Source organism: Miniopterus schreibersii (assembly GCF_964146895.1).
Source record: "Miniopterus schreibersii genome assembly, chromosome: 2".
NCBI classification, from domain to species: domain Eukaryota; kingdom Metazoa; phylum Chordata; class Mammalia; order Chiroptera; family Miniopteridae; genus Miniopterus; species Miniopterus schreibersii.
Window position 1 is genome coordinate 153556723 of NC_138102.1, and position 23560 is coordinate 153580282.

The window sequence follows — 23560 nt, forward strand, 5'->3', positions numbered from 1 at the left end:
ATATAAACAGATTGCTAATTGTGAAAATATTTTTGTAAGTATTTCTCCCCTACCAAAGCCCGACTCATTCATGCTGTGATTGCTAATGAACTGGGCATGAGGAAGTTGTTTCAAACCCACAGTGCGGTCTGCAAGGAAACATCCCTTCGCTCACTCCTCCCTTTCGCCCTGCCGACTGCAGTAGACACTGCTGCACAGGAAGCACTGCGGGCACAGCCTGCTCTCAGCACCCCCCGGTGTTGTGTACTTTTTCTTGACGAAATTGGAATGTTGTCCAGCCGGGCGTGGCTCAGCGGTTGAGCATTTGACCTAGGATGCAGGAGATCGGGGTTCGATTCCCGGTCAGGGCACATGCCCAGGTTGCGGGCTGAATCCCCAGTGGGGGGCGTGCAGGAGGCAGCCGATCAGTGATTCTTTCTCATCATTGATGGTTCTACTTTCTCTCTCCCTCTTCCTTCCTCTCTCTGAAATCAATAAAAATATATTTTAAAAAAGAAAGAAATTGGGATGTCGTCATTTTCATTCCTGCATAAATACTTCTGACAGAGTGGGATTAAACTGGCCGGACTGCTTTGTGAAGTCCAGGAGTTTTCAGCGGTCTCCTCTGTCCTGAAAAGCACGTGTCCTCCTCTGTAACCCTCATCGTCTTTCCCAGTGTCGTTTGCAGCCTAGTCCCCTTAAGCTCTTGTGCTGGGCAATGACTTGGAGCACCGCGACTGGAAATGGAGCTTAAAGAAGGCACAATTCAATTGAAAGAGAAATGAAGCTAATCACTGGACATTTCTTCTTGCACATATTGTCTTGCTTTATGGGGGACCAAGCACCTCAACTTTTTATCTTAAATCGTGTATATCAGCTTTGTCCGGATACAGAGGCTGAATTTGGAACATAAATTGTTAGAGATCATTTAAAGGCTTTCAAATCTAAAAATGCTCCATAAGTCCTGGAAGAGAAGTTTGAAGGACAGGAAGAGGGTGTGTGAGGAGGTGTGTGGTCTCTGTGTTTCCTCTGGCCCACACTTGCCTGTGGCCTGCAAGGTCCGTCTGTCCAGGAAGCACTGTGGGGAGGTGAGGCTTGCCTTCAAGGCTCCCTCCCTTCTTCCTGACTCCTCACCAGTTCTGCCAGCCTCCCTCCCGGTTCCCCTCCCTCTAGCAGGCCCAGCAGGGTGCCATCCTGCGCTGCCACCTGCCTGCTGGCAGCATTGCAGGCCTCTCTGCCCTCAACCTTTCTGCTGCCTCTCCTCCAAGTGAAGGGAACAGTAGTAACTGACACTGGAATGACAAGTTACAGAGTGCTTCCTCGTGGCCCAGGAGCCTGCCCACCCAGGGATGGTGGAGGGCTGGCACCATCGCTCCCGTTACAGACAGGCAGATGGAGGGAGGGTCACGGGCAGTAAGCTGTGAAGTGGCACGTGGAGAGCCAGCACCTCCCGTTCCATCTGGCTGCCACACTGACCTCAGGCCCAGCAGCTGTGGAGCTTAGTGAGTTTGGATCTCAGCTCTACCGTGTGGTAGTCTGCAACCGTAGGAAAACGACTTTACTTTGCAGTGCCTCCAGTTCCTCATGGATACACTGGCAATAATACTAGTAACTACATCCATCAGTCCTGAGCACGAGAATGCATGGAAGTACGTAACACAAGATCTAGCCCCCAATAAAGATGAAATAAGTTTTAGCAATTATTAGTTATTACTAGCCCAGGGACATAATTTCTCAATTCTAATTTGAAGCTCAACTTCTTAGTATAAAATTAATTATGAATGAGAAGTAGGTAATACATTTTCTACCCCTGTGGTTGAACAGTTCTTAAGGCAATATTCAACCTCCTGAGACTCCGTTTGCTCCTGTTCTAAGTAAGGGAGGGAACCACGCGATGCTGTAAAGCTCTTGAGCTGCAAGAATCTGTGGTTTTAACTATGACTCCAAGTTTTTGATCTCAAGTAGAAGACCAGAAAGGAACGTGAGAGTTCCTTTTCTCTTCAGAGGCAATACTTGCGTTTGAACAGCATCTGCCTTTGTTGAGAAATCAGCCAGTGAGGCTGCTGGTAGAAATTCTAGGTGGAACTCTGGGTGGAGTGTGGGGAAGGAGCCAGTGGGCCTAACATTTACTGCATCGTTGCATGTGCCAGACACTCTGCTAAGTGTACTGCCCATGTGCATTTATTTCACCCTCACAGGAACCTGGAGAGGTAGAGATTAAAATGCGCATTTCACAGATTTGGCCACCGAGGCTCATGGAGATGGAGATTCTAAGCCAAGTCACACAGCGGATGAGGGCAGGATCGGGATTTAGACAGCAGTCAGCCTGAGCCTAAAACCAGGGACATGCCTTCAACTGCACCCTCAAAGTGGCCCTTTATCTGAGGGCTAAAAAAGTCCTGGCTAAGTCAGGCTACTCTCAGCTGCCTTCTCCAGGTTCCAACCTGAAAGCATTGTTTCCATACTTCCTTCAAATCACTGAAGGGCTGAGCTTAAATATTTGCCTGCACTTTGAAGTGATGCTGGCCTGGGACCATCCCCCCTTCCAGCCCACCTCTGTGCACTCGTGGCTCAGAGCTGGCTCCGTACCTGCAGGAGTAAGGCCATCGTAGGACAAGCATCCTGCTGCTGGGGTTCAGGAAAGTGACTGCTCTGAGCTGATGACAAAGACATCAAGAGCCATTCAAAGGAGCGGAGGAGGAGAGGATTCAGGAGGAGCACGTTCTCAGGATCTGTTCTGTGCCGCGTCTTCATGTGAGCTGTGTCTCCATCCCCACTGCCCTGTGACTACACAGCGTCACAACTTCCTTGCACTCCGCCTCCTCGGTTCTTAGCTGGGAGACAGGTGTCCAGGACAAGCTGGACCACTCACACCATGCACTCCTCCGCCTCCTCTTGTTGCCACAGCGACCGAATCGGATACTGCAGACCCACTTCGGAGGGAGGGCAGGTGGTCTGCTTAATGCCGACCATGCTGAGTGTGAGTTTGGAGTTGAAGAAATTCATTCTTTACCCCCGCGTAATGTGAATCAGTCTTCCTGTGTGGCTTCCCTAAAAAGTCAAGCAGAGAAATTAGGGTGAATGCCAGTAAACTAGATGCAGTATTTTCATTGCATCACCAGAGATGAGCTCAGTAAACTTGATCATAAAAGAGGCTACACAGCCTGGCCAACGTGGCATAGTTGGTTGAGTGTCCACCCATGAACCAAGAGGTCGCTGGTTTGATTCCCAGTCAGGGCTCATGCCCAGGTTGTGGGCTTGATTTCCAGTAGGGGGCATGCAGGAGGCAGCAGCCGATCAACATTTCTATCTGTCTCTTTCCTCTCCCTTCCTCTCTCTCTAAAAAATATCATATATATATTCTTAAGAGGATACACAGAGGATGATCCAATTTTTTAAAATTTACTGTATAGGAAAGATAGTAGAGCCACAGAAAAATGTGTACTCTGGAAACATTATCTCAGTCAGACATTTACAATTTATTTGACTTTCATGATTCAGTTTTTCAAACGAGCTGGTAAAGTCTATCAGCCCCCTCCCCCCCCCACCACCACCACATTAAAAAAACATATTCCTTTTCCTTTGTGAAAGGCATCATTTTTTGGATCCAACAACAAACACCCTAACAAAGAAATAGAAATTAAAAGCGCTGCCCGGCACTCCAAGTTCGCACTGTGGTTAATGGGAAATTGTACTACTGCCAAGCGGATTGCCAGATCCATTTATTTCTGTTACTGGCATTTCCTAAATTCTCCTAAATGTCAATACTTTTTCAAAGCAGGCATCTGCTTTCAGTTTAAATGAATGTGTCATGAGATTTTAGACAGGAGTCTGAAAAGTTTCCTAAATTGACGCTTAACAGGTCCTTAATTGCTAAAAGAAAATGTGGTGAAGTTTTATTTGCTTTTGCTAAATATCTGCCCTTGAGATAGAGCCAGGAAAGGGAGATGATACAAATGTTTTTACTTAACACACTCGGAAAACTGTCTCGCTGCTGTATAACCAAAGGGAAATTCCCTGTGAAACTACAAATGTTTAATGGCAAGATTTGCACATTATGAACAAGATCTAATTTCTACTTGATGTTTCTCTTATGAAATCAATGATGAAGATTGGTTCCAGGAACCCCTTCTCAGGAATTTTAGCCTTTTGGAAGTTCTTGGGGGGAATTTAAGAGAGGGGAACTTTGCTTGCAGTATGCTAGGAGCTTTTTATTTATATATGATGACCTTATGGATAACACAGGAGCTAAGACTTGGATGCAAAATAGAGGATATTCACAAGAGAACTTCCATGAGAGAGAAAACTGCCTCTTCCGATTGCAGTCTTCCCCAGTGTACCCCTGCACCTCCCCACATCACGGCATCCAGAGGTTTCGATCAGCTGGCCACTGTGACCTTTCTCTTTGGCTCAGATTGTCCCAGGAAGTCGTCTCTCTCTCTCGCTCTCTCTCTCTCTCTCTCTCTCTCCTTCCCTCTCTGTCTCTCCTTTTAAAATATGTTTTTACTGATTTCAGAGACAGGAAGGGATGGGTAGAGAGAGAGAAACATCAATCGATGAGAGAGAATCATCGATTCTGCACGCCCCCTGCTGGGGACCGAGCCCGCAACCCAGGCATGTGCCCTGACCAGGAATCAAACTGTGATCTCCTGGTTCATGGGTCAGTGCTCAACCACTGAGCCACACCAGCTGGCCTCTTTCTCCCTCCCTCCCTCTCTCTCTCTCTCTCTCTTTCTTTTATGCTTTCTTAATCCTGTAACATTTAGCCTTACATCAGGGATCCAAATGATCAGGCAAATCCCACATAGTGATCAGGGCAGAATTTCTTAAAGCACGGGCTGAAGACCACCCTCAGTAGAATCCCCTGAGGGGCGTGTAAGAATGCTGATTCCCAGGCCCTACCCCAGATCTACGGAATCTTAAGAGGCCTGGGATATCCTGCATGTTAACAAACACATGATTTTTACCCACTAAAATTTGATAACTATTGACCCACGGGAAAAGTGAAGATGGAATTTTTTAGGTCTTGGAGGATTATCAGTCGTCAGCCGGTGACTTGTTTGGCAGGTAAGGAAATGCAGGATGCCGAGAGGCAGGAGGTATTCCTTAACACTGGGGCAGCTTTATGCTCATCTACTTCCCTCACCTATCCAGGTCCCTGGCAGTTCCATCAGTGCCAGTGGAACCCCTAACAGAAGCTCTGGCAGTCCTCAGGATCCTTAGTGTGACATGAGTTTCCAGAGGGATTCCACGTCCCTTTCTGTGATCCCAGGCTAAAAGCGTGCCCGTGCCTAGTTGGACAGGGCGTGTGCTGAGGGTGACTTTACTAGTTTGTTCACCGGTTATGGATTACTTCATTCAAGCTTTTTCTGTTGAATTCAGAGAAACAACCTATGGCCTTGGTTACCTAAATCACTTAGTCAATTCAGAGACAAATGGTATTTTCATATTTCCCCCTTTTGGATGGACCTGTTGCTTCAGTGTAAATGGATAACAGAGTAGCTCTATGTAGATGGGATTTACATTGACAATGGGCTTCTGATTTCCCTAAACAGCTTCTTATAGAGCCAAAATGAATGCATTTTAGGACGTTTTAACACTGTCTAATGCTGGTCCTGGGGGTGATCTTACTGTCAGAATACATAGGTAATTCCCATTACTAAGGAATTTCATAGTATCTGTTTGAAATTTTCTGCCTCTCGTTACACCTTTTTACTTGGCTGGAAATGACTGCTTAAACTTCTCTTTTAAGTAGCTTTCCTGGCTTGGCCAAAGAAGAGGCTCGAAATTGCTCCTGATGCTTTCATGCCTTTAGCAGCCACACTTAATGAAGACCACTGCTTCGGGTGGCTCCACCATCGGCTGAGTGGATTCAGAACTATCAGTCTGCCACTTGGGCCTCACCTCGGGGTTTGCCTTAGAATGAGGTTTCCAGGGGTAGTGCCTCTGTTCATTACTGGTGTTATTTTACATTTAGTGCAACACTATCTATTTGTGTACAGTATTTAATGATGATGATTATGTTACAAATCTATTATGATATCAGACATTCTGATGTCTAACCTAAGTTTTTTGTGAATAGTTTAAAATGTGGAAGTATGTTACTTTGGGGGGAATTTCAAAAACATTGCATTCTCCTTTATTTTAAAAAGTAATCTTTAAAAAAAGAGAGAGATTTTAATGGGTGAATTTTAGAAACATTAAGTGAGCTAATAAAAGCTAAAACATACATAGTATCTACTGTGAGCTAAAACACAGGGAGATCAGATAATTTGCCTGAGGAAACACAGCTAGTACGTGGTAAAAGTCGAGTCCGAACCCGGTCCTGGGTTTTGAGTCTGTGCTTTAACTACTATGCAGACTTAAGGTGGATCAGCTGCTTAGCACTGCTCAGAAAATGGAAACTAAACTTGTCATTTTGTTATGATTCCAAGCTTTGGGTGCTTCTGCCTTCCTTAGGATCACTTCTACAATATTGAAAGAGGTATAGAAACAGAGATATAAAATGGATCATATTTGCCTCCTCTGTCAGATTTTTATTAGAATATTGGGAAGTTTATTTCAGGAGATTTACAAAGATGTAGGAATAAAGAAAACAGTAAAACCATGGTTCAAAAAAAATAACTTAGCAGTTATTGAGTTTCTCCCATGTGCAGATCACTGGGATGAAAGACGTAAGAAGAGTAAGGCGTGGTCCTGTCTGTGAAGGGGCTCTGGTCACAGAGTGCGTCACACTTGAGAGCAGATGCAGGAGTGCGGAGCGTGGTCTGCCGACGGGCCTGGCTACACCTGAAGCTTTCAGGGATAGAGCCCTGGTGTTAGAGTAGCCGTGGGCCTCGGACAGATCCCGGTTTTGTATTGTTGCTGGGGTGGTGGTTGCTGGTATTTAAAATGAAGATAATTATGCCTCATTCGCACTGCTTAATGAGAATTAAATAAATAAAGCTAAGGAATCACGCTGTCCTTAGCGGAGAGTTGAATGTTCAGCAAACAACTCTTAGGAAACATGAAGCTTGAAAAACTTGCCCGGTTGGCATGCTCACTGACAGGCTTGTACCCTCCTGCGGGAGGCCGTGCAGGGAGCCCCTCATGTGCTGTGCCAGGACCTTGGAGAAGAAAAGGGACCTGGGCCCAGTTGCTCCTTAGAATGCTGAGCTGAAGAACAAAGAGCAGCTGGCCCTTTGGAGGCCAGAGCAGGGCTCCCCCTAACCGTGATCCCCCTACCACCTTCTTTGTTACGGAGATACAAAAAGAAAACCAAAATATAAGAAGGTAGCATGTATGTGGTTTCTGATTCTGTTACATGTTTACGAGCACTGATGAGGCGATCATGCTGTGAGCTGGTTAAGTTGGGGAAGGCTCCACGGGGGACAGACGTTGGGTGGAGAGGAGGGGAACGCCACCTGTGGAGTGGCAGGCAAGAGGCCAGGCTGGGAGGCACAGGCCTGCGGGCGGCCTTCCTTTTTGCTTGGGACCAGGGCAAATCACCAAGGCCCCCTTAATCTCAGTTTCCACTACTGTAAACCAAGGAGGTTAGATTGTATCCATAATTCTCAGTCTCAATGGCTTTCATATTCCCCTGAAGAGCTACCATTAAGAGGCCCAACCTCAGGACACGAAGGTTTTTTGAAAAGCACCCTGAGTGGTTTTAAGGTACAGTAAGGATAGAGAAGGACCAGATGATCTCTTAGGTTCTGCAGAAAAGATGCCAAAGGCCACCCAGCCTAACTGGACTAGTGGATACCTGGGTATGTTTAAACATTGGTCAGAACCGTATTGTAGAGGGTTTTAAACTAAGATTCTCTCCGTAGGCAGTAGGACATAATGAACATTTTTATATAAGCAAATGTGTTGAAAGCAATGTCTAGAAAAAGATGTATCTCAGTTGTCTACAGCAAAAGGAGAAGAGAGAGGGAACTGGAAACAGGTTGCAAACGAAGGGTGTGAACTCGGGTGTTAGCAAGCAAAGCCGAGCGAGGTGCACTCCGGACTGCAGTAGCCTAGTAGAATTGTAGGAATATTGCCCCTGTTTTATAATGTGGAATAATTATCAGAGAAACATGGGCCATAATGTAGATATGAAAAGGATGCTATTCAGAAACAGGCTGAAATGAAGTTCAGTTCGCAGGTGGTAATTGCGTGACTACGTGACCGAGGAAGGTCCCGTTTGGATGAATCATCTGTCGTAAGTTACTGTGTCAAAGCCACACCTGCTTCATAAACTCCCACCGACGGGTGAGCAAAAAGGAGACCACAGAAGAGATATATCTTCTGTTTCTTTCTATATTAACATGCCTGCTATTCCTCTCCCTTCCAGATACAAAATCAGCAACAAAATGGCCACATGTCAATTTCCTGGGCTTTCGTAAAAAGCATTTTAAAATATCAATATAGGTAGCATGTGCCTGTCCCTGTTGGTGTCTGACGACTGACTCAGCCCCACGGAAGAGCCGAGCCCCCACGGGCCCAGAGCCCAGGGGAAATGGCCTGTCTGCCCGAGTAGTTGCATCTTGCCATCATATATTAAATGAAATTGTGAGATACAGTGGTTTTCTAAAAGTATGTCAGTTACTCCCTCGAGAGATTCATAGAAATGCAGTTTTTCATGAAGAATCCGCATTCCCTGTAAATAACTTCGATGCTAACTTTTCCGTTGTCAGACGAATGTTAATGGATGACCTCAAGGATATAGATTTATAGACTGTATTAGGGGTAATTAATCTCACCGAGTTCATCTACAAAAGGTTTAAGTTGCCGTTCTAACTGATGTGGGCCATGACAAATGGAAAATTATTAAATTTTATCATCAAATTGCTGTGGTATTTTTCCTGCTGACTTTGAAGACTATCCAAGCTAAATTATGTCTCGAGGGACTTAATGTTCAGCCTTAATTTCCTAAGTCCGTATCCCCCTATGGATTTGAAGAGGATTTCCAAATTAATGTTAATAAAGATGTACAAAATCCTTGGAGGAAGAGTTCTGCTAACCATAAAATCAATAGTAAAATTACCCGGATTAAAAAATAAGTTTTTATTTAAAAAGAGGTGCCCATGGAAGAAATACTTCAAAATATGTTTTAGAATAGAAACCCAGGAGTATGTAAACATAGTGCCCTTCCATAGAGTCTTACTGTCACTGTTTTTATTTAAATTTATCTTTATTGAAAGTATTACAGATGTCCTCTGTTTTCCCCCATTGGTCCCTTCTACACCCCCCATCTCCCCCGCCGCAGGCCTTCCCCACACCATTGTCTGTGTTCAGGGGTTATGCAAATACGAATGTACATTTTTAGGTTAATCCTTCCCCACCCACCCTCGCCTTTCCTCTGAGACTCGTCAGTCTGTTCCATGCTTTCGGCCACTCTAAATGCTTGTGGACTAAATGAATGAGTCAGCGAGAGAGCAGCACCCGGAGAGCTGTAATGCAACTGTTTTTATAACCATGCAACTTTCAAGCCACATCCCAAGGATAATCTACGTAAGGACACAGGTGTAACACTGCTATCTAGGCAGGACTGTGCATCGAGAGGAGCCCAGTAGGAGTTAGCTAGACCCCCATAAGGAGAGGGTAGCATGGACAGCCACCTCCTTCGGGAAGTAGCTAACACATAGCTGACGATGATAAATGTGTGCTAATCAAATAGTTAAATGCTAGGTCTGTGCTGGAAACATGACTCTTTTTTCAAGGTCTGTGATGAAAGATTATCTTCCAGGTAAAGTCACATTGTAATATGCTGCTTCTGGCACTTGGAACTCAGACATGGGAGTCAATATTAGTTTTCCTTCTAAAGACCTTGGTCCTACACAGACTGAAGCCGTAGGGGTTTCGTAGCAGGAGCTACTCTCGGCTGCCTTTGATAATTCACGGAGCAGTTATGCTGAAATCTTAGCGTGTGTACAGATGACCTGAGAATCTCTTTTAAATGCAGGCTCTGATTCAGTGGGTCTGGCTGGGGCCTGAGACTCTGCATGTTTAACAAGCTCCTAGGTGATGCTGATCATATTGATCCATGAATCACACTTTGAGCAGCAAGGTCACAGAGGTGGGTTTGTAAGTAGCGAGAATGGCATATGTGATGCAATAGAGGAGCGCTGGCTCTTGACTCAGAAGTCGGGTTATGTGAATATGGTGAGTCGCTTGACTTCCGAATCCAAATTTTCTCATCAGAAAAAAATGAGCATCATAAGACAGTCACACCTACTGCAGGGATTGCCGTAAGAATTAAATTAAAAATATTATGTGGCCTGGCCGGGCATGGCTCAGCGGTTGAGCGTCAGCCTAGAATCCAGATCGCAGTTCGATTCCCAATCGGGGCATATGCCCAGGTTGCGGGCTTGATCCCCAGTTGGGGACGTGCAGGAGGCAGCCAATCAATGACTCTGTCATCGTTGATGTTTCTATCTCCCTCTCTCCCTCTCCCTTCCTCTCTGAAATCAATAAAGATATATTTTTAAATAAATGAGTAAATAAGCTATGTGGAAATTTTCCAGAGCATGTGGTAGATATTCACTGCTGACGAAGCGATTGTTGATTCTAAATAGTAAGAACATAAGCACACCACTCAGCATAGTAGCAGTGGGTAGAGCTGGGGGGACCCTTTGGCTGTGTGCTTGTAGTTCCAGGAGTTCTCTCCTTCCTTCCACTTCTTTTGCCAGTTACAATATCTAGCTTTTAGCAAGTGATCGGTGTTTGCGGAATTGTACTAGTAGCAAAGTTGGTCATTATCAGTGTCCGTTTTTGGCTTCAAAGATATTGCTATCGGGACAGTGGCCCAGTGTTTCCCCAAGGCACTAACAGGAAAGAGAACTGTCCTCCAAAGTAATGGATAACTTGGGGGCCTTGAGTCCTCTTCAAGCCAGAAGCATGACCATTGGGGGAAGATTGAAATGAAGAGCACAGACCCAGCCTCAATTCTTAATAAAATTACGATGATAAAATAGCCAGCCGCTCTTTGCCAGCCAGCAGTCACAGTATTTTCTAATTTCATAAATTATGTGTAAACTGGATCTCTTAGTTATAAAAGCAAAGACTAACAGGGGCCGTTTTCTGCCTTGTCCCGATGGGCGTCTTGGCCCTTGAGGAGCCGCCTGCAGCGGAGCGGATGGCACTGCGGGGATTCACATCACCTCCCGCAGCCTGACACTGGCCCCCGCGCCCCCAGGCAGTGTCCTCGGACAGCTGCTCTGAGACTTCAACTTTCTGGCTAACAAACTTGTAAGATAAGAAATAAAGCTCCCCCAAAGTGCATAGCAGGAAATAGAAGGTAGAAACACCAGCGAATATTGTACCATTTATGCCTTAATGTCTCTTTCCACCGAGAATTCAGAGACAGAAACTGTTAACCTTGAGACACTGGAGCTCCATTCATTTGTGATGAAACCCAGAGTGAACCAGTTAATTTTTGCTAAAATAAATAGATCTCAAAGTCTCACCAAAAGATTTAAACAGAGTTTTATTAAAAGATGTGATCTCCCCCCCCCCCGTCACCCGCAGGTCCCAGGAGGAAAAAGAAGAGGCTGTCACCCTACTGAAGGATTCCATCAAGCACGGCCCGGAGTTTGCCGACGCGTATTCCAGCTTAGCTTCCCTGCTGGCTGAGCAGGTGATGGTTTCATTTAATTCCACATCATTCTTTTTCACAGATTTTTGGTACTGATGGTTTAGTTTATAAACTCATATTGGACGACTAATCTCTGTGTTAGGTTTCTTCTTGACGGGAATGACAAGCGTCGCGTTTTCACTCCAATATTCTCTGCATAGTGCGGGTGGTCTTTAGACAGAAGTGATCTGTTTTGCCCTGGCCGGGTGACTCGGTTGGAGCATCGCCCTGTACACCAAAAGGTTGCGGGTTCGATCCCCGGGTGGGGCTCATACAGGAGGCAACCGATCAGTGTTTCTCTCTCACATTGATGTTTCTCTCTCTCCCTCCCTCTCTCTCTAAAATCAACCAAAACATATTCTCGGGTGAGGCTTATAAAAAGGCTCATTATAGGGCTTTGATATATATTCTGTGTCACTTCAGGGCAAAATGTGTCAGGAGCCATGCTCGGTATTTGCTGGTTTTATTACTGTTTACTTATCACCTGTTTCTGGGGGAATCATTAATGTACCAAGATCTCTAAACTCAATTTGGAACCAGTTACCAACCATCTTGTACATCCAGTGTCTCAATACCTGTTAGGAGCCTGTCCTATAAGCCTCTGTGATCTCCTGAGACGACATGTCTCTCCGCGTAAGATAAAGGGGTATTGTCATCCCCCTCCTTCTCTTGACTTGGGTCTAAATGATTTGATTCCACTTTTCAGTGTCCTGGATGCCTGCCCCCTGCTATGGGGAAACATGTAAGTTGTCTTCTCTAAATTGATGATAAGTTCTGTTGACACATGGAACTGCCCTCGATAGACAGTAGATTCTATCATGCAAATGGCCGGAGTACTTTTAAAATCAAACTCAGTGCCTTTGAAAGATGCCCTGCGCCACTCAGCTGGAAGTAAATGTAATGAATGATTTGGTCAGGTACATAGGGGTGCAGTTTGCCTTTAAAAAACTTTGCAGGTTTCACCAGGAAACAAAATTAGGACATTCTGTGGATATTTAAGTGTCAGAAGTGATAAGTCTAGCTGTCTCACTCTGATAGTCTGCACATAATGTAGGTGGGTTTTAGACAACAGCCCGTGTCTTTAGAGGGTGATTTTGGTGCCAGTTTTAGCACAGTGTTTAAGCTAAAATGACGATGGCCGTGTTCTGTGGTATACACTGGCAGACCTCAGCTGCCTTTGTGCTGAAGCAGACACAGTGGGTATTTTCTGAAGAAATCATTGACTCCATAGTTAACCCTTTTCTCACCTCATCCTGGGTCCTTAATTTTTATAAGACCCTCACCCTGCCTCTGCTTGACTGGCTGTCTTGTAGCTACTCAGACCTGCCAAGCATGCTTCTCTCAGGGCCTTTGCACGAACTGTTCCCTTGGCATGTGACACTTCTCTCTCAGATATCTTAGAGTGTCCTTCCTCGGATCATGCTGGTTTTAGCCCAGATCATCACCGTGGCAGAGGTTGTCTGTGAATGCCCTTTCTAAATATTAACCTCACGCTGCCCACCACGTTCTCTCACCTCGCCCTGCCTTTTCCCCACAGCATTTATCACCATCTCACATGCATTTATTTATCTGCGATTCTTATCTCACCACTAGAATACTTAACTCCATGAGAACAGCTGTCTGTTTTTATTCATGGCTGTGTCCCCACCTCTGTCACCTTGCATGCAATCAGTGGTTTTGAGTAAATACCTGAGTCAATCTGAACTGAAGAACATGCGGCCCCTCCAAACCCAGCTCGTATTCTGAATTTACTCTTGTATGACAAGGGGGGCTCTGCATGTGGGCTACGCTGGTTTGTAGCTGAATTAGCCTCCGCTCTGAGCTCTTGTCTTCCACTCAGGGACAGCCTTGTGAAGCTGCTCATTCTGACCATTGGGTCGGGGACAGGGTTGAGGCCAGCACCTTCTGCATCATTCACTGGCTTCTTTATGACGTCTCGAGGGAGAAACGTCTCTCATGTTTCAGTATTAGGAAAGGCGAGGCTTTTGAATTACAGGATTTTTCTTTTCTTTTTAATCTAATGCATGAAAAACCTGGCAAATGCCAGAAAGGTTAAATCTGTTTCTGTCCCCTTTGCGCCCCCACCTCCAGCTAACAACCCGTCTGGACTATACAATCTGCTCTTCTGTGCATGCTGCTTTCACTCCTGGGTTTATTATCATTTTCCTTAATAATTTGTTTTGTTATATTTTTGAAAGCTGCATCAGTTTTTTTGTGGAATAATGAGACATAAGTGAGTAAATAAGGCATTGCATTAATAGTTCACATTCATATCTTTTTTTTTTTTTTTTTGCAATTCACCAGGACAGATAATAAACATTAAATTGCTCTTCGTGATGAAAATGACCCGTAAGATAAATAACCATATCCCTTACCTAGTGCTAGTAATCACACAGTATGTTGTTTGGGGAAGCTCTTTACAGATACTCATGCAGGTCCATCTTCCTGCAATCCCATCTTTTCTTTCCCTCCCTCTGAAGCCTCCCTATTTTTCAAGATCCAAGTCAGCTTCCACTTCCCTCAACGTTCTTCCACCCTCCCATCCCACGGGGAGTTGTGTTTCCTTGGAACTCCTACAACTTTGTAGGAACCACACATCAACTAATCACATATCTTTATTTCTTAAATGAGTATCTTGAGCTATAATTTAAACAGTGTTTCAGGTTTATTTTCTTTGCAAGACTGCAAGTTTCTTTAAGAAAAGCAGTATCTCCTTTGTATGCCTCTCCCCTCTCCGGGGCGTGGCAGTCCACTGGGTAAGACAGGCCTTCATGCGCATGTCTTACTGCAGGCGCTTTGGGACTCAGTTCCTCTCTGCTTTGCCATCACAAGCATTGGACAGTGAGCTGGGACACCGGGTTCCAGACCTCGCTTCTCAGTAGCCAACTGCTCAGACTCGGGTGAGGAGGACTTTACCCCTCTGGGCCTGTTTCCAAATCTGGAAATTGATATATACTCAAAATTATCTTCACTGTATCTTATGCCTCTAACACTTCAAGGTATCTAAAATCATCTAGGTTAACATCAATGAAATGCTAATGAATATTTAATAAATAGCTTAAGGCTCCAAAGTAATTAGTGCTATTGTTTCGATACAAAAAAGTATTAATATGTTAATATTGTGAAAAGTGATTTGCCTTAATAAATATCAGAAAGTTTCCGTTGCTTTCTTTTTCCAAATTGATGAACTCTTAAGGTCATAAAAAAATTACCATTTTAAAAATGATAGAGATGTTTAGTGACCTTGAAATTTATTTTATTTCATTTTGCAGTATCTAACTGTTAACAAATTTTTTAGAAGGTGACAACTAAAAAGGATGGCATGTATACTTTTTCATCATTTACGTGTAAAAAGTGTCAAGTGCCTTATTTAAAATCTACGATGTGATAAATTTATGTTTTGTGAACCACAGCGGCAAGTTGATGTGAAGTTATTGCACGTTTCATAGCTGAAGTTACAAACACTTTTTAAGAAAACCAAACTGTGACTCTGGCCATGATCTTTTCTACATACAGAGGCCACGTCTTTGCCGGTTTCTCCTACTCTACCTTCAAACGTGAAAGGCTGTGAGATCTCAGAACGTAATTGAAAGATACAAAGGTCCTGCTCCTTTGGGCAGTTGATTTTAACGTCAAAGAGACAGAGCATCCTATGAGTATAACTCAGGATGGCCTTCTCTGTCTTTCAACATCTTATCTTCACGTTTTGAATTCTTCAGTGACAAAAGAATGTTTCAGATGCACCAGCAAGGCACAGAGACACTATTGGAGGAAAATCCACCTACCTTCACATTCTTTGGCAGCAGACTGAATTCTTTTTGTGTGTGTGGCACAACCTTACTTAACAGCATTATGCGATTTCAAACACCCAGGGTAGATGGAAGCAATGTTTACAGATCTGAGTCAATCGAAGACACACTTGTGAGACTCTCCCCTCACAGGTCATCTTCCAGGGCCCCCTGTGCACATGGATGGCCCATCTTACTGTGTTTGGGGGCCAGTCTAATGTTAGAAAACTCTTTCCCGCACTGGGCAGAAGTCACCGGTCCTATAATTTGCTCTTGTTGAGCACAGCTTACGAGCAGTTACCTTGTCACTTCTCTAATTAGCTCCTTTCTAAGCCAACATCACTTCTTTCAACTTGTTTCTCATTTACTCTGGTTTCCAAATGCTTTCGTTGTGGTCATGTGGCTTTTCCTGCCTCTGGATTATCTGTTTCCTCTGTGACAACATGGCTCCCAAATGGAATAGAAATCCTTTCCTGTCTTGAGATCCTGTGCATCTATTTTTTCACACCCTAAAAGGAATAATATTCATTGTTTGGCTCAGACTGGAGATACAGTCAACTGAAACCCCTACAAGATGTGAAGGTTTGTTAATCCAGGCCTCACCCACTTTGCAGGCAAGTTTTTATAACCTGGATGAAAGAATTCATCTTTGTCTGTATTTAATCTCTTTCTCTATATCAGCCTGAAATTTCATGTGTTCTAGGACTTTTTAGTCCGTGTTTCTATCATTCATTGTATTAACTACCTTTTCCAGCTGTTGTAGTTGGCAAATTGAGTAAGAATAGCTTCTAGTTATTTATTTACATTTTTAACAGAACAGTGTTGCCTAGATCAGTAACAGGCAGGAAGCCCCAGGTTGTGACTGTGGGATTTTCTCTCCAGGTTGACCTCTGTTTTACCCAACGCTCTTTACGTAGTTATTCAACTTTTGGCTAATTTGTTGAATTATATTATTGTCTCACTCACCGCTCTCACTCTTGTCCACAAGGATGTTGTGAGACACTTCGTCAGACTCCTTCTGAAATCTTTCCCCTGATCTAAGTTTGTGATTCCATCAAGAAAAAAAAGAAACACAGTCCCTTTGGCGTACCCGGCTCTTGCTCTGAGCATGGGGCTGTCTAGTGACACCATGTCCCGTCCTCACTGCCGATAAAACCATGAGTGTGCTGATACCTTCTAGGGTTTTTCTGTGACTAATATTGTGTCCCTTACTCTGCTAGAACCCGAAGGTAGTAAGTAAATCAGCGCAGAGTCTGAGAAGGGGACATTTGAAAAATAGGTTAATAAGCTTGAAAGACATTCTATGTTGGAACATACTGAGGCCCCAGATGAAGCCCATGTTTGAAACTGATATGTAATAGAAAGCGAAGGTTAAATGTCTGAGGAATGGGTTTTTAAAAATGTGAGGAAGAAAGTCCTGTGGAACTGTGTGGGGGATGCTGGAGGCTGTAAGTGCATCTGGTGGTGCGGGCGGTCAGGAGCCTTGTGTCAGGAAGGCGTGGGATGGGTGAGCTCTGCCGTGGAGAAGTGTCCTTTGCACGTGGACACTATCTGCATGTGAAGGCAGAGAGGAAAGAGAAGTAGAAGGTCGGGAAGGCCAGGGCTAAAGGACCGAGGACGCGTGGCCGCGGGTGGCGACAGGGAAGCCAGGGAGGGGCAGAATTTTAGGGAGGGAGGAAATTAGATCAGCTTTAATTTTTTTTCAGTTACACAGCTATTATAAGAATATAATGGAACGTGTGGAAAAATTAGAGCAAATAAAATAAACCTTTCGCCTAGAATATAATATCTGGAAACAGCAAATACTTTCGTTTTTTTAATATCCTGCAGTTCTTTTTATTTTACTTATTTTGTCTTCATGCTTAACATTCACATGTAGTTTGCATTCTGTTCTTTTCACTTGCCATTAAATTATGCATAATGTGATATGTATTTTCATGATGCTAAATGGCCTTCACGAGTACCATTTTAATGGCTGGGTACTAGTTTACCAAAATGATGCATTATAATTTATGTAATAATATCTTAGCTATTGGTCATTGGGGGAGGGGCATGAACTTTATCTTTCTTATGGCTTTTTAAAAACAGTATGCTGAATCATTCCCTACTGACAGATTCCTAGAAGTAGAATTCCCATATCGAAGAGGATTGGCGGGTTTCATCGAGCTACCTTACTGAATGGCTCTTGGGATGCATCACCGAATTGCTTTCCAAAAGCATGGCACCGACATGCGCTGCCACCAGCAGTGTACAACCTTTATATCTTGAATGTTAGTGGAACATGTGGATGAAAATAGCGTGTGGACAGATGGCAGTGGGACAGATCAGGGATGGAAAGATGGAGTTAGGACTTCAAATAAACGAAACCATATTATGAGTAGGTAATTTCTCTGAGGGGAAAATGAAGACTAGTATAGGTAGGAAACCTTTAAGTATTGTTTAACTTTGTCATTTTACAGATAAAAAGTGAGATGCACAGAATTAAGCGCTGTTCAAAATCTTACAGACAACTAGTGCCAGGACCTGGACTAGAGCCTGGTCTCTCCACTGCTCCCCCAGGCTCTCTCCCGGTGTGGTGCCGGGGTCCTGTGACTGCACGTGGTGGTGGGCCACAGTTCATGAGGCTGGGTGCTCCAGGGGCCAGAAGGGAGAGGAGAAGTGATAGGGGAAACCCGGGAGGGTGAGTTGTCATGGAAATTAGATACATAAAAGGATCCAGAAGAAAGCTGATGCCCTTATGTGTCAATTACAAGCAAAGAAGGAAAGAACAAAAAATAAACCCTTAGATTCAAAGTCAGGGTGGTCTCTGGCTTGCTGCTCTCTTCTGGTTCCCCATTAGCATTCAGAACTGGCTGTACTCCAGCTTCCCAGATAGGATTATAAACATTTTACAGACCCACCATCATTTGTAACCAGCTCACTCTTGCCATAGATTATATAGCTTGCAATACCCTAGCAGTAAAGGAAATAAAATTAACGTTGTTTATGACTCTGACCCACTGCAAATTATGGCTATCCCCAGGTTTATAGCCTATTGAAAAACTCATTTAATTAATTTGATAACACTTAAAATAAAATATTTCCTTTCATGTGTTTTGGGATATGACCGCCTGATACAAGAATGAAAATTGGAATAATAAAATATATATTCGACATGTAGATCAACAGTAACAGGTTCAGGGTCAGTTTCTCTCCTTCTAAAAATGCCCTCCTTTGGGTAGATCCTGCCATGGATAGCATTGCATGTGTGGCCAAGTCAACTTGAACTGGACCCTTCTTTAAGAATTTGTGGATTTAATTATTTAGCACATTTATTAAGCATCTGGCTACCACCAAACATTAGAGATTGTTGAAGCAGCAAGGCTGGGGCCTTATCCTCATGGAACTTAGAGCCTAGAAAGTAAGGCGACCCCTAAGCAAAGACTTAGGTTGGCCCTTCCCTAATATCTAGCGCAATTGTGACAAACAGGCAAAGAGAATGTACCGGTATGAATATTAAGGGGACCTAACCTAGTGGGAGAAGGGGTATATGGGGAGCAGGGACAGTAACCAAAGAGTGGCATTCAATCTGATGCCTGAAGAACTTTCAGATTGTAACTAGGTAAAAATGAGGACAAGCGATCTGGCCAGAGGGAACAGACCCTGTGCGGGCTCTGAGGTGGAGACCCGTAGAGGTGCCTTCCCCTAATAGAAAGAAAGTCATGTGCCTAAAATGCAAAGCACAGGGATGAAATGGCCCACGGAGGAAGCTGCAGTCCTGTGAAAGGGGGGTTTTCTCTCTGCTCCTGGTCTCCCAGCAGCGGTACCCCCTGTGGCTGCTTATTCCTGTTACACTTTCTCTTTCGCTCCTTTTTATGATCCTTGGCATTTCCTCGTTAAAGTGTTCCTCTCGCTGAAACTGTCACCATGTTGATCACGGTCTCCAAGGTGGTGAGACAGTTCGGGCTCAGAAGCACCTGGCGTTTCTGTGGCACGAAGGATGGCCGATGAGTGCATCCAGCCCCTGGCTGAGCGGGAGCTGGGTGGCAGGCACCCGCGCGGGTTCCCACGCGTGGCCACGTGGATGACGGGTGGGGGAATGTTTTGCGGGGGAAGCAAAGGCAGACACCTCCGCTTTATGTGTGGAGCTGCTGTGTCTTGAGTTTCGCAGAGAAGTCATTGATACAAGTTTAAATACCTCCATTGGTCCTAAACGTTCCAGGTTTGTCATAGTAAATAAAGTCACTTATTAGTCGTAATAAAGTTATGACTTTTCTGAAGCAGGAAGGGTCTCTAGTGCACTCTTTTCCATGTTTACTGTTGTAGGTATAGTTCTGTCTTCTTTTCAAGAGTTCAGATCTCTGTCCAAGATTTTATCTATGTCTGATAAGGGTATATAGCAAAATTGCAACAAGTGCTGCCCAGTACTTTTCCTCCATATATTACTGAGAAACCAGGACTATGTGTTTCGCTAGTAAGCCCACTGGGACTTGCGATCAGGAGGTCTGGATTTTAGGTATCTTTGAGTCACCAAATAAAAAATAAAACAAAATAAAGTCATTTGGTTGATGGAGAGATACCTTATTACTCTGTGTGCCCACATCATTGGCTAGAGTGAAAGTACTTCTGGAAAGTGGTTCAGATGCACGACCGTAACGTCAAGGCGTGAGGACAGCTCTCCAGCCCCCCTCTGGAGGCCTCCACACGTCGGAAGCCACACCCTATGCTTCCGTGCAGTGAGTGCACTTTGTTACAGGCCACTCACTAAGCCCGCAGCTCACAAAGTGTTACAGGGGACCCCTGAGCTCCAAGAAGGTCCGTGCAGTTTTCATGATGGTACTAACAAGTAGTTTGCCTTTCTCAGTCTCATTCTCTCAGGAGTATACAGTAGCTTTTTAGAGGCTACATGATATCCACAGTCATGCAAAGACTATTAAAATATTCTCCCCTTTCCAACTAAATGTCTGTGTGAGGCCAGGTTTTCTTCATATACTTCAACTAAAAAATATATAAAAATAGATTGAGCATAAAAGTAAATATGAGAATCCAGCTGTCTTCTATTAAGCTAGGCATTAAAAAGGTTTGCAAAAAAAAAAAGAGAGAGAGAGAGAAAGTAATGTCACTATGCCCGGCTGGTGTGGCTCGGCGGTTGAGCATCGACCTAGGATCCAGGAGATCGAGGTTCGATTCCCAGTCAGGGCACATGCCCAGGTTGTGGGCTCGATCCCCAGCAGGGGGCATGCAGGAGGCAGCCGGTGAATGACTCTCATCATTGATGTTTCTATATCTCTCCCTCTCCCTTCCTTTCTCTGAAATCAATAAAAAAGTGGAAAAAAAATTTAAAAAAAGAATAATGACACCATTCTAATTTTTTTTTGCTTTGGAGAATATAGTTATTTTTCACATAAATATGTTATGTCTGAGTTTATTATCATTTTAAATAAACTAATAAATATTTTTTAAATTTCTGAGTTTTATTTCTGTTGTCATAAGTACTTGCAACCCACATGAACAAAACTCTTTTGGGGTCCTCAGTAGTTTTTAGAGTGCAAAAAGTTCCTAAAACCAAGAAGTTTGAGGATCGCTGCATTAAGCCCATGTCTATTTGTCCTTGTTGCTGCACTTGAACTATTAGAAATGTTTTCCAAACATATCAGTTTGTCCAAGAGAGTAATTACAGTCCGGGTTCCTTGTTCAGAAGATCTACTTTTACCTTTCCCTCCTTACGGTAAAAAGAATACCATGTTGGGTAATTACAGCATGTTAAAAGTGGAGATGTTGAGTATGTTTTATCTCTCCCCGAAGGCCCATTTTATTTCCACCCCCTGGAAATGCTTCTGAGCCTTGGAGAGGAGCCCTGGCTGCATGCTGCCCATTTTTGAGCACTGCCCTTGAAGGCCGGTTTCATGCTGAGGCAGCACAGTGGTTAGCTGGGGACTCTGATGTGCTGCAGACAGTATTTTTTGTCAGAACCACTCTCTGGGTCCCAGGCATTTTTAATTAAAGTTGTTCTATAAATACGTTCATTTCCCCTGGATCTTACAAATCAGTAGACACTAGGAATAGTCAGGCTTAGGTCAGGATATCTAGCCAGAAGGGGTGAATAAAAGTGAGGGCATGAAACTGAACTTCAGGGATTAAATACTACTACTTTTAAAATATATGTATGTTTTTATTGATTTTAAAGAGAGAGGGAGGGGGAGAAAGAGAGAAACGTCGATGTGAGAGATACATCATCTGATCGATCGGCTGCCTCCTGCGCGCCCCCTACTGGGGATTGAGCCCACCACCCGGGCACGTGCCCTGACCAGGAATCAAACCCTCAACCTTTTGGTGCATGGAAGGGTGCTCAACCAACTGAGCCACACCAGCCAGGGCGAATGCTACTGCTTTTTAAAGATAAATGTATTTTCCTTCCAGAGCAGGTAGAATTTATTTTAAATAAACACCTAGAAGGTATTTTTCTTCTGCAGTATTTTTGTCTTCTTTCATTTTTTAATAAATGGAGTTAATCATTCCTTGAAATTTATAGTCAAGTGACAGGAAAAGAAAGACAGATATTGAAGACATTTTCATAGAGCCAGAGTCCTGAGACTGCCCTTGGGGGCTACCAAGGGTACAGAGATGTGATTACTTGCTTCTGACACGCACAGTCTTTTAAATCCCATTACTTCTTTGGACTTTGAAAATTGAATTTCTAATGGAAATTCAGCACATAAAGCCAAACATAAGAGAAGTTTTAGATGAAAAAGTGATCTCTTTGCCTATTTTGGAGCAGCAAGAAAATGGGGAAAAAGTAAAATTAAATCAGGTAAAACAGTAATTGCACTTGAAAACTTATTAATTGTTGTTTTTGACTTCAGCAAGTTAGAATGTGAAGACATCAACTTTATTTCTTTCAGGGAAATCACCTTTCAACTCTCCCACAATTTAGTTATAAGGATGTTTTTAAGATCACAGATTTTTTTCAAGCACGTGTTTGTAACACAGCTGCTAGAGTTCATGGTAACCAGCATCCTTGGGCATGTGGATCATGACAGGTGTGCATGCTTCTCTTGTGACACTGTCACCATACACTGAGATGTCTCCTTTTCTGAATCCCACTTAATTGTCCGTGATGGCACGACTCTGTCTCTTTACTCTTCTGTCTCAACTGTATACTTTGCACACAGATGGTGCTCATGAAATACTTGTTGAGGGAGGGGATGGGTGGATGGATGGATGGATATCCAAAAGTGTAATTGTTTCTTTTGATGCCAGAGACACCTTTGTTTATTTCCAGAAATTGCTTTATTCAAGGATTACCAAGTTCTTGAACGTCCACTGAAAACCTAAGTCTTCTCTGTCCCCTGGGAGCTATGAGATCTTGGGCAAACACTTTGTACCCAAGTTTCTCATTTGTTAAAAATGGTAGTTAAGTAGTATCTATTACTATTATTTCCAACTCTAATATTCTTTCATTTCCTGTGCTAAGAAATCTCATCTATTGTATTTTTAGTAACTTTTTAAATTTTTATTTCACCGTGACTATGGTAGTGTATTTAAAAGTGACTTGTTAAGGAAACTAAAAAAATTGATCCTATAAAAATAAACATTTGACATTAGTGTCAAAAACTAACCCTGGTCAGGTGGTACCACTGGAAACTTAAGGTTTTCAGAAACTCCTTATCCGGGTTTGGATTACCAGGGTGTTCTTTCTCTGGTTGCCTCTGACATACTGTTTATCAATCTCTGTTAGAAATTGATCAAGAAAAATTAAAAGAAAAAACATTCCAGTTAGTTGATTGTTTCTTATATAGAGTTACTTAAAGAGGTTTGATGGGAGAGGAGCTCGGAACTGTTGGCCGCAGTGCCCCTGGGGCAGGGTCCTGATGCCTTTGGCGACAGCAGTGACGACTCCAGGCCGCCTGCACCCTAACACACTATCCCTCTTGGGCTGCCTTTGGAAGCTCCTTTGGAAGCTCCTTGCCTTTGGGCTCCTTACAAAGAGGTGTTTCGTTTTCTTCATCATCATGTACCTGGCACCCGTGGCTCAGTGGTGTAAGTAGTGCCCTTAACGCCAGTCACGCACCTGATAGTAACCGTAAGGTACATGGTTAACGTGACACATGCCTACTGTGTACTAGGCGTCGTTCCGAGGGCGTCACGGTTTGTCCCTTTGATCCTCACAGCAACCCCGCGAGAGGCCCCCTCCTGTCACAGCCGGGCGGCGGCA

The 23560-nt window shown here is 43.9% G+C and overlaps 1 protein-coding gene across 3 annotated transcripts in view; it reads left to right on the forward strand.

The window, feature by feature from the left end:
• TMTC1 (transmembrane O-mannosyltransferase targeting cadherins 1) overlaps positions 1-23560 on the forward strand; it is a 237115-nt gene that overhangs the window by 198505 nt on the left and 15050 nt on the right. For all 3 annotated transcript variants that reach the window (XM_081129443.1, XM_081129441.1, XM_081129442.1), the window contains one exon: positions 11473-11581. In XM_081129443.1, the coding sequence (XP_080985569.1) occupies positions 11473-11581 (109 nt within the window). The remainder of the gene's footprint in view (positions 1-11472; positions 11582-23560) is intronic.